Source organism: Austrofundulus limnaeus, unplaced genomic scaffold (assembly GCF_001266775.1).
Source record: "Austrofundulus limnaeus strain Quisiro unplaced genomic scaffold, Austrofundulus_limnaeus-1.0 Scaffold1535, whole genome shotgun sequence".
Taxonomy (NCBI): domain Eukaryota; kingdom Metazoa; phylum Chordata; class Actinopteri; order Cyprinodontiformes; family Rivulidae; genus Austrofundulus; species Austrofundulus limnaeus.
In genome coordinates this window covers 23836-44918 of record NW_013953937.1, presented here as the reverse complement: position 1 = coordinate 44918, position 21083 = coordinate 23836, and the positions used below count along the sequence as shown (strand labels likewise).

At 40.4% G+C, this 21083-nt stretch overlaps 4 protein-coding genes across 6 annotated transcripts in view; 1 reads left to right on the top strand and 3 right to left on the bottom strand.

The window, feature by feature from the left end:
- Positions 1-3585, bottom strand: part of cep83 (centrosomal protein 83) — a gene marked incomplete at its 3' end in the record, with an annotated part of 17425 nt that extends 13840 nt beyond the window's left edge. Inside the window, 4 exon segments of the mRNA XM_014032766.1 lie at positions 563-658; positions 726-864; positions 928-1129; positions 3471-3585. Coding sequence (XP_013888220.1) covers positions 563-658; positions 726-864; positions 928-1124 — 432 coding nt within the window.
- A 941-nt stretch (positions 3586-4526) lies between these two features.
- dclre1c (DNA cross-link repair 1C, PSO2 homolog (S. cerevisiae)) lies at positions 4527-11115 on the bottom strand. 2 transcript variants are annotated; one of them, XR_001312473.1, is made up of 16 exons: positions 10870-11115; positions 10731-10782; positions 9117-9201; positions 8990-9049; positions 8756-8811; positions 8468-8569; positions 8325-8397; positions 8087-8227; positions 6786-6887; positions 6569-6705; positions 6440-6494; positions 6165-6253; positions 6000-6097; positions 5626-5712; positions 4749-5544; positions 4527-4675 (listed from the first exon to the last, which is right to left on the bottom strand). XR_001312473.1 is itself a non-coding variant. In XM_014032769.1 (15 exons), exons 1-15 carry the CDS (start codon positions 10976-10978, stop codon positions 4943-4945), a joined length of 1848 nt encoding a protein of 615 aa, XP_013888223.1. In that variant the 5' UTR covers positions 10979-11115; the 3' UTR covers positions 4748-4942. The 2 variants fall into 2 exon arrangements, 1 of the variants encoding a protein (XP_013888223.1); XM_014032769.1 differs by lacking the exon at positions 4527-4675 and having other exon boundaries at positions 4748-5544.
- Positions 11116-12420: 1305 nt separating this feature from the next.
- On the top strand, positions 12421-18196 carry tmem243b (transmembrane protein 243, mitochondrial b). Its single transcript, XM_014032773.1, has 5 exons — positions 12421-12524; positions 14492-14703; positions 14783-14833; positions 15060-15161; positions 16590-18196. Exons 2-5 carry the CDS (start codon positions 14626-14628, stop codon positions 16707-16709), a joined length of 351 nt encoding a protein of 116 aa, XP_013888227.1. The 5' UTR covers positions 12421-12524; positions 14492-14625; the 3' UTR covers positions 16710-18196.
- A 581-nt stretch (positions 18197-18777) lies between these two features.
- Positions 18778-21083, bottom strand: part of dmtf1 (cyclin D binding myb-like transcription factor 1) — a 10763-nt gene continuing 8457 nt past the window's right edge. Inside the window, exons 11-16 of one of the 2 annotated variants that reach the window (XM_014032767.1) lie at positions 20669-20863; positions 20492-20571; positions 20168-20326; positions 19899-20096; positions 19165-19270; positions 18778-19094 (exon numbers count right to left, since the gene is read on the bottom strand). In XM_014032767.1, coding sequence (XP_013888221.1) covers positions 19060-19094; positions 19165-19270; positions 19899-20096; positions 20168-20326; positions 20492-20571; positions 20669-20863 — 773 coding nt within the window. In that variant the 3' untranslated portion in view covers positions 18778-19059. The other variant, XM_014032768.1, reaches the window with a different exon arrangement.

Sequence of the window (21083 nt, the reverse complement as noted above, 5' to 3'; positions counted from 1 at the left end):
GTGTTAACTAAGTGTTAACTAAGTGTTAACTAACTGTTAACCAACATAAACAAACTAGCTCACATCAGGTGTTTTGGCTTCTCTTCTTCATTTTAAAGTTCTGGTTTTAACTTTTAAAACCCCCTCATATATCTCAGATTTGATCCAGTTCCACACACCATCTCACAGGTTGTTGGCGGTACCCCCCCCCAGTTTAAATCCTGAGGGGACCGGTGTTTCCCAGCAGCTGCACCTCAGCTCTGGATGTTCTGCCCTGATCTTTACACAGCTTTGATTCTGTTGATGCTTTTTAAAAACTTCTGAAAACTTTCTTTTACAAACAAGATTTTAGCTAAGTTTTGTTTGTTTTTACTACTTGTCCTTTTGTATGAATATAATGCTGTGGTGATGTTTTAATTTATTTTATTGTGTTTTATGTAAAATACTTTGTGATTTTATATCTAAGACAGGTGCTATATAAATAAACTTTACTTATTTAACCCTCAGAGTAAATGAAAGATGATTAATCAGCCTGTTTTTCAAACTGTTCAAAGTAAATTAACCATATGAAGCTGTGCTGCACCTCCTCCAGCTGGTTGAAGCGCTCTCTGACTGGAGCCTCCATCTCCTGCTGCACCTGGGCTCTGAGCAGCTCCAGACGATGGGGGGTCATCACCTGCTGCATCACAGACCAGTCAGTCGAAAATCCCAGCGTCTGCATCAGATGTGTCCAGAGTGAGTCTGACCTGCAGCCGCAGCTCCTCCACCTCTCTGGATTTGTCCAGCAGCTGTCCTCGCAGCTCCTCCAGCAGCTGCTGCTGCGTCTGCTGCTCCTCCTGCAGACGCTTCAGCTCCCTCTGCGCCCGCGACCACTCCTCCTGCAGGCTGCAGCCACATCCCGTCAGCAACACGTTTCCTGGGACCAGACGGAGTCTGAGTCCACCCTACCTGCTGTGGTGGGCCTTTAGGGTCTGGTAGTTCTTCTTGTGGTTCTCAGACGTGATCCTCTCGTCTATCAGCCTTTTCTGCAGCTCCATCTCGGCTCCGCCCAGTCCAGCGGACAGTCCCAGCATGGCTGCAGACCTCCCCAATCCTGGCTCCAAGTCCAAGACGAGCGGAGCCGACTGGTCGAGCGAGGTCGTCATGTCACCTGAGAAAACGTGGAAACAGAAGTAAATATTGTGGGAATTGAAGCTAAGCGCTTGTTTTGTCCGGGTCCAGAGCAGAAGCAGACAGAATAAAGTCTGCCTGCAGTCGGACTCAAAGTGGAGCTGAGAGAGAAATCTGCCCTGGCTTTGTTGTCAGTAACCAGAGCGACTCTGAGCCCCTCGCTGCAACCCCAGTCTGCAGAGACTCATTAACACCTCTCTCTCTCTCTGACACTTGGCTCTGCTCAGGACACTCAGCCAGTCTGAGCATCATTTCTGAGCCCGACTCTAATCACAGCCAGGAGCCCTTCAGAATAAAATAACACTTGATGCTAACTCTGCAACACCAACTGTTCAACAGCAGAGAAATGTTCGCAGCTTTTTAAAAGAGACAGATAAAAGCTCAAACTGATCACTTAAATCCTGACAGCAGCCTGATCAGACCAACAACTTCACACTGAATACAAACAGAACCAAACAGACACCAGAAGCAGAAATCATTTTACTTTCAGTCTCTGTTTCTGAAAGTAGTGAGCCTCATAAACATATTAGAGAAAYAATCCAAAAGAATATGATTAATAAACCTGCTTTATTGGAACAATCTGTTTGCTGATATAGGTTGGGGGGAAAAACATGATTATTGCCAAGATTCTTTTTGGTCTCAAATAAGGGCTTTTAAAATATTACACAGATGTTACCCTGTAAACTCAGTACTGCCTAAATATATTCCAAATATTGATCCTCTTTGTTCCTTTTGTCATCTTAAAAATTAAACATTAACCCATCTTTTCTGGGGCTGCACTATGAGTAAAATCTAGGGATGCACCGATATGAAAATTTCAGCCGATAACCGATATTTACAGATATTACACAAACACACAAATTTTATTATACATATACGCACAAATAGACCTGTTATAATAACAAATTTTACTGGACGATAAATTGTCTCAGAAATTATTGTAATAAACGATAATATTGTTGGAGATCAGTTTAAACTAATATAACGTTATAACAACACATGTTTATGGAAGTTTACATTAAAATTGACATTGTGTAAAAAGAAAAAACAACTGTCGGCAGCCCCAAGGCGTCACCAGCTGTATGAAGGTGTCAGAAAACTGAAGATGCTCCTCTGGGTAAACGCCTGTTCACAGGCTCTCATCCTAAAGAGGTTAGAGACCATCACCTGACAAATATCTGACAGAGTTCACTGCTCTTTATGCTAAGAAGTAAAAAAAAAAGAGGGAGACACAAAGAAAACAAACAAACAGGCAAATCAAAATTGTCTTCATTTTAATTTATCTTCCTAAATGTAATTTATCATACGATTAACTGGTTTATTGTGACAGGCCTAGGCACAAATACACTTGGGTCTTTTGTGATACTGTAAATAAACAACCAGACCTGACATGGCTCCCTTCCTYCTTCAGTTATTCCTGGCTACAGCATCAATATCACTATCATGATCAAACAGATGCTGCTCAACCAACCATCCTCTCCCAAAACAGAAACACAAAGATAAAAAGTGGGAAATCAATTTTACATATCAGACTGATACAGATATTCTAAAAAATGACCAATATCTGAAGATACTGATGTTAATACAGATATATTGTGCATCCCTAGTAAAAAAAAACCTTTTGGTGTGACCTTAATATGTTTTTTAACAGAACACTTGATATTTTAAACATGTTTTATTTGGTGTTTTAATATTAGATGTATTGGATAACACGTCATGAACTTCTCATTCTACATGCCAGYAAATTAGCAAAACACCAGCAGCCCAACCTCACTGTTTTCAGGACTGAGCTGCTATTTGGACTCATTGAAACTCTGCACTAAGTAACTCTGAAGCTAAAAAACTTAAAGCCTTATGTGAAGAATTTATTTTTTTAACCTTTTATTTTGTCTCCCGTCTATTTTTTCTTTGCCTCTCTCTCTCTCTCTCTCTCTCTCTCTCTCTCTCTCTCTCTCTCTCGAATATTACTGTTTGTGGTTGTGTTGATTTGTAAATAAAGATTTAACTAGTGCGCCTCGATGCTAACAGTTAGCCTCAGTCATTTACTTGCACTCATGGCTTCTGACAATTTATTAAGTACAGAAAAAATGTTAAAACTGTTAAACTTTCATTTAGACATCCTCCTGTGTTGTAACATAACCATAACTCATATATTTCCATTCAGCGCAGCAAGCCAAACATTTGTTTACAAGCACTGGTTAGCTCTAACAAGCTAGCTTCGACGTCATCCTGCTAATACGATGCTTCAAATAAACGTAATGCAAATTAACGTAAACTATTTTTTTCTTTACAAACACGAGCTGAAAGTTTACCAAACTTACCTCGTGTACTTTAACTCTGCTTTCAACATATATAAACTTGGATACAAGCGTTAGCTTGTTGCAGAACAACAGCACGTGTCCGTCACAAAAACAGCTCCGACCGGAAACAACTAACAAAGCTGCGAGGTACCACATTTTTATTTTTTATAATTTTTTTAACTCAACACAAAATAATGTAAACAATGTTAATAAAACAAGTGAATTAAAAACGTTTAGTTACTTTGATTAAAAAACGGCACAAGTTTGCTTATTTACATGAACCTGTAGGTTTCTGAATGCCCAAACCTTCGTCTCATCACATCTTCTCTTGTTTCCCTCAACTTTGTAACTGTTTTGCCGTCACATTTGGCAAACGAAACAGGAAAAGTTAGAGCTCCCCAAGCATTTTGTTTGTTTGTCTTTCACCACCCCCCGCCATGAGCTGGACCCCAACACAACTGAGTCTCAACCACCTGTGAAGCCTGAACAAACYCATACATTTCTAGAAGCTCCTTCCTGCAATTTCCTCTAGACTGTTTACTTTCAATGTCTGCCTTAAGTGCCTTTGTTCATTTTAGTTTAGTAATATTGCAGAAACAAACAAAAAAACTAATTTTTAAATTCAACCAGTTTAAGATAAAGTAAAATTTGATTATAAAATTGACTAAAATCTAAAAAACAAGTTTAACATTATGCTTTTAAAACCAGTTATTTATATATACATTACCTAAAATTCACATTTTTACCTAAATTCTTGAAATATGTAATTTGACATTTTAACAAATGGGAAAAAATATTCAAACAGATCTGTAGAAATGAAACAAACCTGATCCTTGTGTTGATTTGTTTTTATATTTATCTTTTCTCTAGGGTTAACCACACTTGTTGTCAGGTGATCTCTTCCCTGAACTTAATGGCTGCTGAACTCCTATTGGCTGGGAGAAAAGAGGGGCGGAGTCTCAACTATTTGAGCTGGGCTTTTAGAGCTGCAGTGATTCATTTCAGACGTACTAAATTAGTTTTTCTCTTACTTCAGCTCGATGTGTTTCTGTATTTTCACTGAAAGAAGTCAAAGCATGAAGTCAGATTATTTATTTATTTATTGAACAGTAAACATTTCTCTTTATCTACACGTTCCAGGACATCAGGTGCAGACACCATGTGGAGCTCCCTCTCTCTGGAGATGACGGATGATGTTTGTCTCCTCAGACGTGTCTTTGTGTTGCCTGAGAATAAAAAAACTAAATAAGTAGAGCACATGAGAGAAACCTGCAGCCRTATATGTAGGAAGCATCTTACCTGCAGCCTCCTCCTGGGCCGTGTCTTCAGACTCTGTCCAACAGTTCTCAGGCGGTCCTTCATGTGGTGGACCAGGAAGTGATCGGTGCAGCTCAAGTGTTCCAAAGAAACCTCAGAAGCTGTGAAAACAAAGCCCCACCTGGAGGACTCCAGGTCCAGGTGTGGTCTGGGACTCCCCCGTCTCTCGGCCCGGTTCAGGTGAATCTCCGCTCTCTGATGGCCACTTCCTCTCCTGAAGCCAACTTCCTGTAAAGCTGCGACAGCTCGTCGGGCCGCGGCGCCTTCGACTCCGGCGTGCCGGGGACGTCGAAGTCCGAGGAGGCCTGAGACGCCGGCAGCTCCTCGGGCTCTGATTGGACGGGGTGGTTCTGGGTCTCTGGGTGGAGGATCAGAGTGTCCTCGATGTTCTGAGAGGAGCGGTCCGACAGAGACGCGGACAGCGCCAGGCTGAAGGTCTCCTCGTTGTCAGGATGCTCYTCTTCATCACTGAACAGTTCTGGAGTCTGAGACCCCGTGGCTCTGGAGGGGGAGGCGGTCCTGACGGAGCAGCAGGACTGTGATTGGCTGTTCTGGCTGTCACTCAGCATCTCTGCTGAGAAGAAGTCCTCCCACTTAGGAGGCGCTTTGGTTCCCTTCGCTGCGTCTCCTTTTCCCTCCTCCTCCTCTTCATCATCATCATCCTCCTCTCCGTTGGACTCGGTGCAGTCGAAGTAGTTCTGTCCAACAGGCTGCGGGTCGGAGACCACCAGAGGGACCGACTCGTCCACAGGGGGCGCTGTGGTCTCAGGTGGGTTCTCTGAAGTCAAAGATTAAAAAAACTWCTGAAACTAAAATGTAAACAAATAAACAAACTTAAAACAATAAAATAAAACGGCACCACGTTCTGCTTCCTGGTTCAGGTACGCCTTCTTCCGGACCGGCACCAGATCCAGACCTTCAAACAGATCCTCGTCGCTCCCCGAGTCTGAAGACAGGAACAAAGAAAACTGAAGAATGACAAACGAGCCCAGAATTAACGTGAATTAAAGAAAAGAAACATTTTATTTTAAATTGAAATACTTTTAGAATTTCAAAGTAAAACACCAGATGAAGTTTGTTTCTGATTCAAGCTGCTGTTTCAACGTTTGGCCACCAGATGTCACTATACTGTCAAAATACTTTGTTTTATTTCTTTACAATCATTTAATAAAAACATTTTCTTTCAGGACGTGTTTTCGTTGCTGTGAAATAAAACCTATCACCACGTGTTACCGTTGGTGGGCGGCTGCATCCGGCTGCGCTTCAGGACCCCCAGAGGTTTATAAACGATGGCTGCTTCGTCAGGCTGCTTCCTGCACATCATCCTCAACCTGAGCAAAGAAAAAGCAGGTTTTTAACTCCAGCACAGAYGGTTTCATCCTCAACACCTGGACTCACATCTGTGTGACCTCCTGCAGCGTGCGGCCGATCGGGACCACGCTCGGGTAAATGTTGACGGGCTGAAGGTACGACAGGAAGTCTTTAATCTGAAARCAAAAAGCTTTCATCAGAGCGGGAACAGAATAAACTGCCTGTGACAGAGACTCTTATTTTGAAGGGTTCCTCTGCACTTTAAAGGCTGCGTTTTGTGACATTTTCCAGCTCTTCTTAATCTAAAATCTTCACAATAAAAYGATTAAAGGATCTTTTAAAAGTGACATAAAGCTGCTGACCTCAGAGAAGGAGGAGTGGAAGCTGAAACAGGCTCTGTAGGAACTGTTTCCTGTTCTAAAAAACAACAAAAACACAGCTTGAGCTTCGACTTTCTACAGTAAAGAAGAGTTCAAACTAAGAGCTCTAACTTGATTAAAACGTTGGTCTTCTTGCTTCTCTCTCCGAACCACATGGTGGACGGTTTGATGCTGATGATCCGAAGAGGCGTCCCGTCTGCGGCCGTGCAGCCACACGGCAGCCGGTTCCCCAGGAAAAACTCCTCGTCCTGCACAAACACCACCAACAGCTGGGTCAGCGGCRTCCTCTGAGGGTTTCAGAAACACCACTTCCTGTTTGAGGACGAACCTTGGGGTGTCGACAGGCGTGGATCTGAGTCCGGCGGTCCGTTGTGATGTAGCTCAGGATCTCTGGCATCTTTTTGAACATGACCAGACTGTTCACGTGGATCTGGAGTGAAAACAACCCAGAAAGTCGTGAGAACGCTGAGTCAGCGTTTCTGCTGCCATTTTCTGTTGTTGTTTTTTTTTCAGTTAAACTGCAGATTTTGTCCTGCTTTAGCCTCTAATATCTAAATGTTCGGCTCTTTCAGGAGATTGGTATTTCAATTTTTTTTTTATTTGCAAACATTTACCACATAAAATACACAAAAGTTATTTTTGAAAAAACCATCAGCAGACTGGCTCAAATTTTGCCTTCATGTGGTGCCTTTAGCTACTATTCAGCTACTTTCACTTTTTAGCTACTATTCTGTGACTCTTAGCTGAGCATTTAAACACTTCATCGTTTTATTATTTTTAGCCGTTAGCTTCCAAACTAACTTTTTGCAATTTTTATCTAGCATTTAGCCACTTGTAGCTTTTACCCAGCATTTTGATACAGTTTGCTAGCCTTTAGCTACTTGAAGATTTACCCAGCATTTTGATAGATAGCTAGCCTTTAGCTACTTGTAGCTTTTACCCATAATTTTGATAGTTAGCTAGCCTTTAGCTACTTATAGCTTTTTCCAAGCATTATGATAGTTAGCTAGCATTTAGCTACTTGTAGCTTTTACCCAGCATTTTGATATAGTTAGCTAGCCTTTAGCTACTTGTAGCTTTTACCCATAATTTTGATAAAGTTAGCTAGCCTTTAGCTACTTGTAGCTTTAATCCAGCATTTTGATAGTTAGCTAGCCTTTAGCTACTTGTAGCTTTAACACAGCATTTTGATAGTTAGCTAGCCTTTAGCTACTTATAGCTTTTACCCAGCATTTTGATANACACAGCATTTTGATAGTTAGCTAGCCTTTAGCTACTTATAGCTTTTACCCAGCATTTTGATACAGTTAGCTAGCCTTTAGCTACTTGTAGCTTTTACCCAGCATTTTGATACAGTTATCTAGCATTTTGCTACTTTTAGATTTTACCCAGCCTTTTTATAGTTAGTTAGCATTTTGCTACTTTTAGCTAGCCAGACTTGTTTTTTTATCTGAAATAACTGTTATGTAAAATAAAAACATCTGTTAATATAAAAAATAATAAAATTTGTGGTTTATTTGGTTACAATTTGAAAAAAACAACTTAATTAAAAGCAACTAAATAAACTTGTCATAAAGCTGTTTAATAAGGTTTTTATCACCTGATTTTAAATAGTTCTGAAGGCGTCACCTGAGTGTTAAACTCCTCCCCCAGGTTGGTGAACAGGTACTCATATCCGTACGCAGCCTTACAGTTCAGCCACACCACGTGATGAGGACTCTGACTGATCCAGTTCCCTGTGAGCTCTGAGATCCCTCTCAGACAGACCTCCTGCACATAACATGTTCCAGTTAGGGTTAAAGAACACTGAACCTGTGGACCTGTGGCTCCGCCCACACCAGCTTCAGGAAGTAAACAGGAGCAGTACCCGGCTGGGGATCTGGTAGAACCGCGGGTCGTAGAACGTGGAGTCCAGATAAACACTCTGGATGTTTTTCACCCTGAGAGACACGAAGCAGGAAACTGTGAGGAGCTGAAGTGAAGCTGAGGTTTCGGTGAGTCCAGACTCACCTGCTGCCAGAGTGCAGGTGCTCCATCCTGGACACGTCTCCCACAGCCAACCTGAAGTCACCTGTGTACAGGACGTTCCCGTGGCCACCCTCAAACAGGAACCTGCCAACATTTCCACACACACACGGTTCARCCGGGACCAACGAGAACCGAAGAGAGCGTTTCTGCCCTGGGTTTTGTCTTTCAGACCAAATACAAACATGTTTTTAATAGATCAACTTAATTATTTAAATATTCTTATTAAAACACATAAAACAAAAATCTACGAGTGTTTCTGTTTGGACTCACATGACCGAGCCGGGACAGTGACCTGCAGGAAGCAACGTCACCACGATCTCCTGTTTCTGTCACACAAACACAAAGTCAGGATTAAACCAGAGAAAATTATTTTCTGGTTAAAAAACAAACATAAAAACAGCGTCAACGGTAAAATAACCAATGAGTAGTTAAAATGAGCAAAATGTAATTATATATACAGGTGCTACAGGTGGATTAAAGTTGTTTATGAAGAAACAAACAAACCTCTCCAGAAGCTTCATCAACAAGTGAGATCTGAGTCGGGCTCTCCAGCTCCAGAGGAACCTGAAACACATTTTTATTTCTTTACATGCTCCAACCTGTTCAGATTAAAACAAAGATTAAAACTCACAATGTTTTCCTCCCAGAAGGCRTACTTCGGGTTGTTCAGCAGCAGCTCTTTGGTCACGAAGGAGCAGTAAAGTCTGACGGTTCGACTGCAGGAAACAGTTTATTATTAAATGTAAACCAGTCTGTTGGCAGGTTCATAAAATATTTAGAGTTATTTAAAAGCCTTTTCTTTTATTTTTACTGAAATTACTCCAAAATAATCTTGTTTTTCAGGATTTAGAGGTCATCAAAGGTTGACAATGACGAGAAAGTCCTGCATTATGTGAATTCCACTAAAAAATGCGGAGCCCCCGCAGAGAGTACGCAAAAATTTCACAACAATTTTCAAACCAAAGCAGAAAACAAACTAGAGTCACTCTGAGTGACTAAAACTCACCTGGTAATATACTTTACTTCGTATACACACTTCTAAACTACAACATATATTATTATTTAATAAATATTGTTGGTTTAAAGTATATATTTTCTAGGGCTGCAATGATACAGAAGATTCATGATTCGGTTCGGTACTTTAGTCTCACGGTTCGATATTTTTTCAACACAAAAGGTTTTAATTTCCATGCCCTTTTTAACTTGTAATTTATTAAAATTATGATAATTTTTTAACCTCAAAAGTACAGTTTTTAAATTAAATGTTGCTGAAACAGCAAGTTTCTCAGTGGATCTGHGCTCVAMARTGCAGCCTAGGTGGAGTAGTCGAACACAGATCCACTGATCCTYCAACACAGAGCAKCTTCAGAAGACAAGYTGATAAARTAAAWTTTAAAAATCTGTATTGTTCGATGCATAGTGTGCATTGAACGGTTTGATACGGATATTGATGCACCCCTAATATTTATTTATTCAGCATTTCTAATTACCGGTATGTAAATTAAAACCGTTCGTCTGAATGTTTGGGATATGAAGCGAAATTCTAGTGACAAGTTAAAAGCAGAGAGGACAGCATGAAAGACAGGAAGAGTTTTAGGCTCATCATCACCGATGGACCAGTGAGGGTGATGAGTTTAGGTACCTGAGGTCAACCATCCAAAGCAACAGAGAGGAGGAGACAGAGCAGTGGGACATTTTGTGACTGGGGGACAGCTGCAGGACAGAATGGGACGGTTTACAGGATGAGACTTGCTGAGACATTTGAGGAGGAGGAGGAGCTGGAGGGGCAGAGATGAAAAAGTTAATGGACTGGAAGAGAGTCCATCTGAGGGRCAGTTCAGGTTCGGGTGCATGCTGGGACAGTCACCCCTGAGGGGAGCAGAGCAAAGAAAGGAGAAAACAAAAATCTAGTTTTGACTCAATAAATCTATTTTGTAAAATAAGCTTAGATAATTTTTTGTTTTAAATTTCTGAATTATAATTTTTCAACTTTTAATTCACATAAATAACTTTTTAAAACTTTTGTTTGTGGATATCTATCCTTTTATTTTGTAATTCTGACATCTAAAATTCCGGTTTATCTGTAATCTAATTACAGGTTTTGACTTTTTAATGATGCAGATATTAAAACGAGCAGATTTAATCTTTAATAACATAATGTTTGTTTTACGGTAGAATAAATGGATGAGTTGTTAAAAAAAACAATAATACTTTAATTTGTTAAACCGGAAGCAGCTGCGGTCACCTGAACTGTAGTTTCCTCTTCAGCAGAGGTCCTTTCAGACCCTTCATGTGATCTGTTCAAATAAAAATACGAGTTGGAGAGCTTTAAAGACTCAATACAATAAGACTATATTAAAATAAATGCAAATTAAACCGGTTACCTTTGTGACAATGGGACAGGAAATAGGCCTGTGCGTGTAGGTTCTCCCTGTCGAACCGGTCCAGAGAAATAGTGGGATATTCCTTCATTCGTCCCGCGAACGAACTCATCTTTGAGCCGAACTTTTTTACCGACAAAACCTGAATTCAACGATCCTGTTTGCTGAAACGAGGTTTATGTTTTACGGCTTTGCTAGAGAACTACGTTTGTTTAGTCCGCCAAGTTTGTGTTTCTTCTTCTACGTTGTAATTCTGTCAATCAAGTGGCAGAGTGCTGACCCCGCCCCCTGCTGGTAGAGTCCGGTATGACACGCCCTCTCATTTTCCAGTGTTTGGGATGGTTTAAGGACTGGATTCTTCACTAAAGCAAAATCTTTAAAACACAGTTTGTAATTTGTGAAACTTTTATTGTCTTTGTGAAATTTTAGGRAATGCATAATTGTTGCCTGTTTTTGGTACATTAGAACTGGTCCAGTTTTAAAACTACAACACTTCAAACCTGGAAAAAATTAATTTATATTAAAAACAGAGTTTTAAAACATTGTCTGTGGTTTATGAAACCTTTATTGTATTTGTAAAAGTTATGGAACAATCTTAAATTTTTGCTTTTGTACCACATCAGAACTGGTCCAGGTTTAAAACAGATTACTTGTTCAAAACTAAAATAAAATATTGTTTAGTAAAAGSGCATTATTTATGACGGTTTGTGATTTGCAAAACCCTTACTAGTGCTTTTTATGTCGTACATGTTGATAAGTGAGAACAAGTTAATTTTCCTTGGCATATGTTTTATTAGTGTTATGAAATTGTGTAACAACTAAGTTTTGTTTTCGACAACACATTTCATGCGTCCTGATTTTCTTTCCTGGGATTAATCTCTTGGCTCGTCAGGCCCTCCTCATGTGACAAAGCCCCTCCACCTCACATGTCTGAGTGTATTCTGTCAAAAGAGCTTTAAGTTAGTWAAAACCTCATCAGAAAGACGTTTACCCAGCTGTAAACACTTCARTGTTTCACCTTTAAAATAAAAATCAAACAGCTCTGCTCCAGTCAGAACTTTACACAAAAATCTCCTTTTAAAAATATTTTATTTGTACCAATTATTTTATTTTACAACATAAAAGAAAATGTAAAGTAAATAAATACAGCTAAAATCTAAAATAAGTATTGATTTTTATGATAAAATCAGTGCGAACAAACAATGAATAATTTTCAAAAATAATAAGGCAGAAATATTGTTTTTAGAATTTTATTCATAATTTTCCATCTTTGTTTATAGTTTWGAATGAGCGGAGGTTGCGTTCACTGCAGCTCGGATATTATGGGACTAAACTTTTAACGAGGAAATCACGGGTTCAATTYCCGCTTGAGTCGCCCAATAACTCCTCTTGTTGCCGATTACACGTTTAATTCAGCTTCATTCTGCTGTTTATAAAACTGATGGGTATTTTTGAAGAAAAAAAAGCGTGACATCATCGGTTTCTGTCAGCTCGGTGACATTTACTGACCGCCACTGAAGAGCACACAGTCGGCTAAAAAAAACAAAACAACAACTCACCTTTAAGAGCTTGAACCGGAGCTCCCTGACTTTAATTCTGACCCGGCTCGTCTCGGTTCCACAGAAGATCCCGGTGGGGCCCCACACGGAACCCGTGAGGTGAGTAAACCCGACAGGAACCGGGCCTGTCACGGCTTGTTCGGTGCGTTTTTTTTTTTTTTAATATGTGTAAATATTTTCACTTTTTCGATGCGTTAGCTTAGCTTCGTTAGCATGCTAGCCGAGTTAGCCTGAACGAGTAAATCTCGGGCTTATTTTTTGATTTAACCGTTTTAATAAAGTTTATAGACTTTGCTGACAAACTAATGTATGTTTTCGACGCATTATAAATGTTGATTTTAAAATTTCACCTGTTAACTTAAAATACGTTAATAGAAAMTGTTTGAATAAACTTAATGTGTTTAAGCTGTAAAAGCTGCGTTTAAAGGTAAATATTTGATAAAATAATAGTAAAGTTTTGTACTTTTTAACCATTTCCTGGCAGTGTTGGACAGTAAACTATTAAGTTTTGTTTTTGTTTAAAATCTAATATTTATCTGAGGCTGAGACGTTTGATTTTAWATATTTTATTCACAAACTCCAGTTATTTTTGGTGTTTTTTCTTTAGTACATTTCGTCATCGTCTAAAAAAATCTCAGTCTCGCTAAACAGGATCCAGATCTTGTTTGCAGACGCGTTTTATCCACATTTTTTACATTTAAAAGTCAATAAACTTAATAAAATGTGAATTTTGTGAACTGTAAAACTGATCATAAGACTTTTAGCTATAAATGTTTTGTCTTTAGTAATAAAAAAGGAACAATTCTTGTAATTTGTTGAGAAAAAATGAGAAAAGACAAACTAAAATTTAACCAAATCTAAACAAAATTAATACACATATAATTAATTTTTGTAAAAAATTTGTTTTAAAGACATAAATCAGATTTTCTGCACTATAGAAAAACAAAAGCTGGACTAATGACTCATTAGTTTCATCACAGACAGAAGTGATGGAATGTGAAGTATTTTCTCCAACTTTCAGAGTTTTCCGCTCACCGTGAAGCAGATCTGTTTTTCTTTGAGTCGTCATCCAGCGGATCACGAGTTTGTGGAGGAATTCAGCTTTAAACCAGGTTTATTCCCGTTCATAACGAGCCTTTTTGTGTTTCTGTTCGTGGCTTTTATTTCTGCTGATGAAGCTCCTGGGGGGGTTGTTGCCTTCTCACCCAGAAAGGCAGAAAATGTTTCTGCAGGAAGTAAAACAGTGAGTTTCTCTTCACAGTTTTTGCTCTCAGAAGATCAGGTTTTCGTCTAAAATTGGAGTCCAGGTGTTCGGGCAGAAAAAAGGGATGTGAGCTGGACTTTGCTTTATATAACAATAAAACCACCGTATAAAAACAGGAAAAAATGGGAACTATTTTTGCTACGCWGCTTGAATGAAACTGCAGGTGTTTGTTTTTGCAGACAAACCTGAGAACTAAAGCAGCGACCCATCACTGATTTCTGTTTAAAATCACTTCATGTGTTCTATAACGGGTGGAAACGAAATAAAATAAAAACTTGTTCCTCCACAGCTGCTGGAAATCCAGTCCAGATTCTCAGAACTGATCCTATCAGGCTCTGATTTGAGCTTCCTCTTTCATCTACAGATTAAAAACGACCCTGAAGGAACTGCTGCGAAATCCGTTTTTATGTCTTGTTTAACTCTGGTTTGTTGTAACTGAGGAAAACCCATCTTTATCCATTAATAAAATCTATAAAACAGTTTAAAAACCTTTCATAGCAGCGTCAAAATTGTGCMGAGTCATTTCCATCCTGTAAAAGTTTCATTTCATGTAAAAACAAAAYCTAAAAGTTTTGATGTTTGAGGGAAGGAAATGCATTTTTGTTAAAGTGAATTATTTGTCAGTAAATGTAGCAATGAATGAAATAAAGTAAAATATCTGAATGAAGTGAACATACTTTGTTTTTAACCTGTGAGTATTTTCAAACAAATACATCCAAACCCAAACGTCTCGTCTAACCACCTGTTTTCAGTAACTTCTGCAGCCAAACAGGAAAAAAAAAAGTTATTTTCCATCTGGCAGGTGAAGCGAAGCGTCTACCTGCTCGKCCCTCCGTGTTGTCCGCTCGTCTTCCCTCGCTGTGACGGCCCGAGGAGCGAGCATGCTGCGGCGGCCTGGCGGGTCCAGGAGGCGGAGCTGAGGGACCGTCTGCCGCCATGGAGGACTTCTCCACCCGGACGTACGGCACCAGCGGACTGGACAACCGGCCCCTGTTCGGGGAGACGTCCGCTCGGGTGGGGACCCGCAGGAAGTGGTGGCGCCARGCGGCTCGGGTGAAACTCTGTTTAACGAACTCGTCTCGTTTTCCCGCAGGATCGGATCATCAACGTGGCCGTGGGCGGGTTTACGTCTGTGGTGGTCCTGGTGAGTCGGTCCGCTTTCAAACCACAGATGAGACTTCCTGTCTGATTAAACTCAAGAAAAATACTTAATTTTTTTCTTCTTTTTTAAATTGTGGGACTTTTCTACTCAGAAAACCTGATAATTCTTCAAAATAAATCCATGATTCTGCTTTGGGAAATTCATAAAAACAAACAAAATATTTAAAGAGATGAACAAATTGTCAAACAGATATTTGTTTGTTTTCCAGGTGACTGTAATCGGATCRTTCGTGTTCTCGATGCCTCCGCGGCCGCTCAACATCTTCTTTGCCATCTGCATCCTGTTAGCGTGTGGATCCACTGTAGTGTTGGTAAAAACAAGAAAATACTCATTGTGTCACGCTTCACAACATTCGAACTATTGATCATTTTTTCCTGCCGTACGTTTTTCAGCATCTAACTCCTTCCACAATTTTTGTGCTTTTTCAACAATTCATACATCAAAACATTCAGCTCTTTTATGACAGTCCAGCTTTGACTTTTGATGTTTCAGCTGTTTATACTTTTCAGCTATTAAAAATGAATGGAGCCGTTTTCCACGTCCTTAAAATCCTTTAAAATGTTTCTAAATCTGTACAGAACCTTAAACGTTTTGTTCTGGTTCTGCTCTTTTTAACTTTCTTATGCTAATTATAGATACTTTTTTTTGCCAATTTTAGCTTTTTTACTGCTATAATTCTGCTAATTTAAACTTTATTTATGCTTCTTATGCTACGTTCACACTGAACGCGTTTTGAGCAGCAAAAAAGCGCACAACGCCTCCAGCTGGACGCACTAAGTTCAGACCAGGACACAGACCAGACGTGTGTCTGAAGAGGGAGAAGCGTCTTGGTTTTTTTCCAGTCTGTTCTCGGCCGATGAAATAAAGAAAATGGCTTTGATTTATTTACTAAAGAGCAAGCGAACGTTGCGTACAGCAGATAATTAATTCACCAGATGATTTAGAGGCGATTTATTTGGTTAGTTTCACCACTCAAGCTGTGAGCTGACGGACCTTTTTTTTCTGTCCTGAGCAGCTGACCCGCATCGGTACTGATATATCCTGCCAGGAACATCAACTGCAGACGGTCGATTTCAGCTAAAGATCTCCTGTCCGTCTGTTTCAGTTTAGTGGGCAACATTCAGGAAACGTGGAAAAATGAGTCTCTGGTTGTCAAGACGAGTCGAGCAGTGAAAGTTCAGATTTTTGAACTCTGGTGTCGGCTGCTTTCAACACACCTCATGCACACGCATTCTTTGCACGCCGCAGCAAACGTACATGACGCKCCGCACGACCCCTAAAGGCGCATCGACTGTAGACTTTGCATGTAAACTGGCTGCTCCTGCAGCTCAAAACACGTTCGGTGTGAATCCACCATTACAGTGGTTTTCTCTATATTCAGCTATTTTAGCTTTTAGCTACTATTTCAGATATATTTTTGCTCATTTTTTCTGCAAAGTTATGCTTTTTTTCCTCTTTCAGCTTTTTAAAATGAACTCACAATAACACTGTTGCCATCAAATATGTTCAGCTTGATTTCAGAAGCATTCACATTAGCATTTTCACAGGAAATTTCTCTAGTTTTATTTAACTTTACTGCATCTTGCTGCCAGGGAGCGACGGGCACAGTTAATTAGCTTATTACAAAATAAAATCCCCAAATTATCATCGAGCTTCTTTACTTTTTTTTTTTTTAATTTCAGCTTTTAACTGACTCTGCTGCAGAACTTAAATCTGTATCCCGTCTCTCCGCCCTCAGATCTTCTGGTACCGGCAGGGAGACCTGGAGCCAAAGTTCAGGAAKCTGATCTACTACATGCTGGCCACCATCGTGCTGCTCTGTCTCTGTGCCAACCTCTACTTCTTCGACGTCAGGTAAAGATGGAGGACGACGGGTCGGCTGACGCTGGCCGACGGCGGAAAAACGACACGACCAAAACAGTTGAACAGAGGAGGCTGGGACCAGAAACCGCAGACAGAAACCGTTTCCTGTTGGACGAATTATGCAAACRCACCACAGAATCGAGGTGTGGATGAAAAACGCTCATCCTGAAGGATCTGTGAGGACCAGAGATCAAACATGATCCTTTTCTTTRCACACGTTTCAACTCAAGTAGCCGATTTGTTTTATTTTAGACGTCTGCCAAAGAAGGAGTGATAAATATCCACTGTCAGAGCAGAGAGCAGCCACAGGGGGGCGCCAGAGAACTTTAGTCTGTTTCTAAAGAGAAAAACTGAAGGAGGTGGTTCCAAACTGTTAATAAACGAGCTGATGTTACACCAGATTCAGAACTATGAGACGGCACCAGAATCTGGGTCTCACCGGGCTGCCAGGGTTGTTGAAAGAGTCACAAAATGTTTTTGATTATCACAGTTTGGCTTCATAAATCCTCAAATCCATCTGACTCAAAACTAAAAGACGGGCAGCGTCACTACACCAGTGGTGTCCAACCCTGATCCTGGAGGACTGCCATCCTGCAGGTTTTAGTTTCCCTGCTCAGGTTGGTGGCCCACCAGGACCAGGACCAGGCACCACCGAAGCAGGAAAGCAGCAGTTCTTCCAGAAACTTGATTTGTTTTTGCAGACGAGCTCTCGCTGCCCGCTGACCGTSGATGACTTGAAGCCATAAATGAAGAATTAAACAGATTTTATACAGAAACCTGCCACTCTATTAAACTTTGCACTATTGATCCTGCTGCTGGTGAGATCTGAATCTTTTCYTGATTTTCACAGTTTGTCTTGTTTCTGCTCAAACTTTGCATTGATTTAAAAAAACAGCTTTATTTGTTCCTCCTGGATTCAGTCACACAGCTTTGTTTACATTCATTCTCATGTTTAACCTGATGAAATGACAGCTGAGGCTGATTTAGTGCTTTATTTTGAATTATTGATTAAATTATTTGTCATTTAAGAAGCTCACACCAGATGTTTAGCTCAGCTACCACAACACATCTGTTTGTAGATACCATAACCTGAGTTTCATGATATTTTGTTATATTTTTGTAGCACTCTCAGCTGCCTCACTAAACTTAAGGTTTGTAATACTGATTATGTTTTTTATGGTTTAACTGCGGCGGCCATCTTGTTTGAATCATGATATATTTTGCTAACAAAAGCATCCTTACAGCGTCAGTAAATGCCTTTTCTGTTCTGGACTCTGTAAAAAAGTTGTGACCAAATCTGAGAAACTTCTTTTATATTTTTCTGTTTTTCTGCTCGACGTCAACAAAGATCCAAACCGATGAGGAGGAGGATGATGCCTTCGTCACAAAGCTTTTAACAAACGCAGACATGAATGTGTGAAAACGGTTTGTGGAGCCAAGATGGAGATCAGGTGCAGAGAAATAAAATGAAAAGCAACACGAGGATGGACTCATTCATGTTTTTGTTGGTTTGTTAGTAAAGTAACTCACARATCAGCCGACATTTAATCAAAACTCTTAAAGAAATTCTTGTCTAAAACTGATTAGTCACATTCAAGATGGCTGCCACAGCAAACCAACCTCAGCGAACATGTAAAATCTGAATTTTACAGATTTTGAGCTCAAATTTGACAAAGCCTGTTTTAAATCCTGGCCTTCTTAGTCGAGTTGGGTTTTTATATTTTGAATAATTGTTACAGAATTTAAAGTTTTCCCTCGATTTTAAACTCAGGTCAAACTTTGCTTTGATTTTATAAACTAAAACATTTTAAAGGCTTGTTGAACCTGTTCGATCACAATGTTTTTATAATTGGGACTTCCTATTTTCATAATCTAAGGTAACAAAATGCAGAAGTTTGTTAAACTTTCTGATAAAATCATCTATGATTGGTTCAATTCTGTTAAATATCTCAGTTAATTATAAGAATTTAGTTCAAAGCTGCTTTAATGATCAAAAAAATATATATATTTTTAATAAATCAATCCAATCTGACTCCTGATTATAAATAAATAAATTCTACATGTTGAAGACATAATTATTGTTTAATTTAAAAGAAAACAGATTTAAATAGTTCATCTTGATTATTATTCCCACCCAGAAAAGCCCGTCCTCTTCACTGGTTCACATTTTAAATAAAGTCCAGCTGATCGGTTCTGTCCGGGTCTCATTCGGTCCAAACACTTGGTCCTGCCGCAGCGTTTCGATCCGAAGCTGTGCTCACATTTCATCCAGGGATTTACTGAAATCACTCCAGTTCACTCACAGTTTGCAGCGGGGACACGGCGCCGGGTCGGTCCGGTCCGGTTCAGTCAGAACCTTCCTGGTTCTCCAGGATGGGGTCTGAGGGCGGGACGTTCAGGGTTTTCAGTTCAGGGTCATGAACTCAGAGGTAGGGTTGTGTGTTTGTTACCTGTCAGAGTGCTGCTGATGTTGGGAGGAGACACGATGAGCACCGCGCTGCCCGGAGGTATCCCAGAATGCACCGCTGCACGTTGAGACGACGGGGAGGACGGACCCTGAGACGCACGTTTAAAAAAAACAGATCGAATGCAAACTGAAAAACAAACTTATTCAAACAAAAACTGCTCCAGTCATGCTTTTATTTTGAAAGTTTGAAAGCAGCAGATAATAAAGCGTCTGTGACGCCTATCCTTCAAATATAAAAAGTCAAAGAAAACATTTTTTCCTTAATAAAATTGGCATAATAAACACGATTTTACCAATTTTGTCACATAACTGGCATATTTTCTTTTGAATTTGTCTCTGCCAAAGTGAAACAGGAAGTGACATCAAAGGGGAACTCATTAATAAAATAAACTGGTTTTTGTTTATTAAAACAAAATTATTTGAACTTTAACTCTTCATCTCTCTTTGATAGAGACTCAGAATAATCTAAAGAAACAGATTCTTCCCCACAGTCTCTGTTTACATGCTGATATTCCCCTCTGACATCACTTCCTGTTTCTTCACATGCAAATATATCAACAACCGTTCATCTCAGCGACGYGAAATTTGTTTCGCAGCATGTTATTAATGTTATCTTTCCAAAAATGCCTTAATATTTATTACAAAAATCTAATGTCACAGACACTTTAAATCTTGGGATTTTAGATCAAAATAAACAAATTAAAGACTTGTTTCTACCTTGTCAGTGACCCTCTCCGTTACCGACTCCTGGGTTTCGGTGACGACCGTCGTCGATYCCTCCAGCAGGCTCATGGCGTCCAGCTGGTTGTCATGGCTCCGCCCCTCAGTCTCCATGACCAGCTGTGGCTCTGAGGAGGCGGGGTCAGAGGAGACGGTCTGGATGATGACACCGTCGCTGGAGCAGAGGGCGTCGGTCTGCCAAGGAAAAATAAATAATATTAAAAACAACAACAATAAAAACAACAACAGAGCGATGAGGAACTGACCGACAGGCTGTGGAGGATGATGTGCTCGTGTGATGAGGGGGAGGAGCCTGTCGTCAGGGTAACAGTGCTGTTATTTGCTAAGCTGAGAGGAAGGCTCTGGTTGGACGTCGTCTGGAGGAAGTAGGTCCCCGGGGTGCCGGTGGGCTGAAGGTGGAAGGACTGACAAACAAACAAATTAACAGACAACCAAACAGACAAACAAACAAACAGACATAAAAACAGACAGACAGACAAACAAACAGGCAAATAAAAACAGACAAACAAACAAACAGCTCATGAACTTGTGTGTTTGTGACTTCAGGTGTTCTCTGAGCTCAGACTCACAGGCAGGATCTCGAAGGTCTGCATGGCGCCGKTGTTCAGGGTGATGGTGTCTCCGTCTCCGGCCGCCACAGAATCTGAAGCTGTGGACAGAAACACGCCGAGCGTCAGCGAGACGGATCCTCGGGGTTTATGTGAGCGGAGGCCTTCGGGTCGAAGGAGTTTAAAATGCGCTCTCACCAAGGTGCGTGATTTGCAGCGGGATCTGTACGGGGATCTGCAGCGCTGCCACAGAGCCGGGGGCGGGGCTACCGCTGCCACCGCCGCTCTCGTCCAATCGAGTGAGTCGTATCTGCAGCGAGGAAGGGGAGGGACTCCCGGGTACAGATGTTGTCTGCGAGGACGTCATCAGCTCCTCCAGACCTTTTAGGAGGACTGTACACACACATACACACACACACACACACACACACACACACGCTTTATCAAACTTTCAAGAATTTTGTTTCCTGATGCTGCTTTTAGCTAGCATGTTGCTACTTTAGATTTGTGCTCATATTTGTTTATTTTTAGCTAGCATTTTTTGAAATACTTAGACTTTTTGGTTACATTTAACTACTTTTAGCTTAAAGCAGGTGTTTTGCTACTTTTAAGC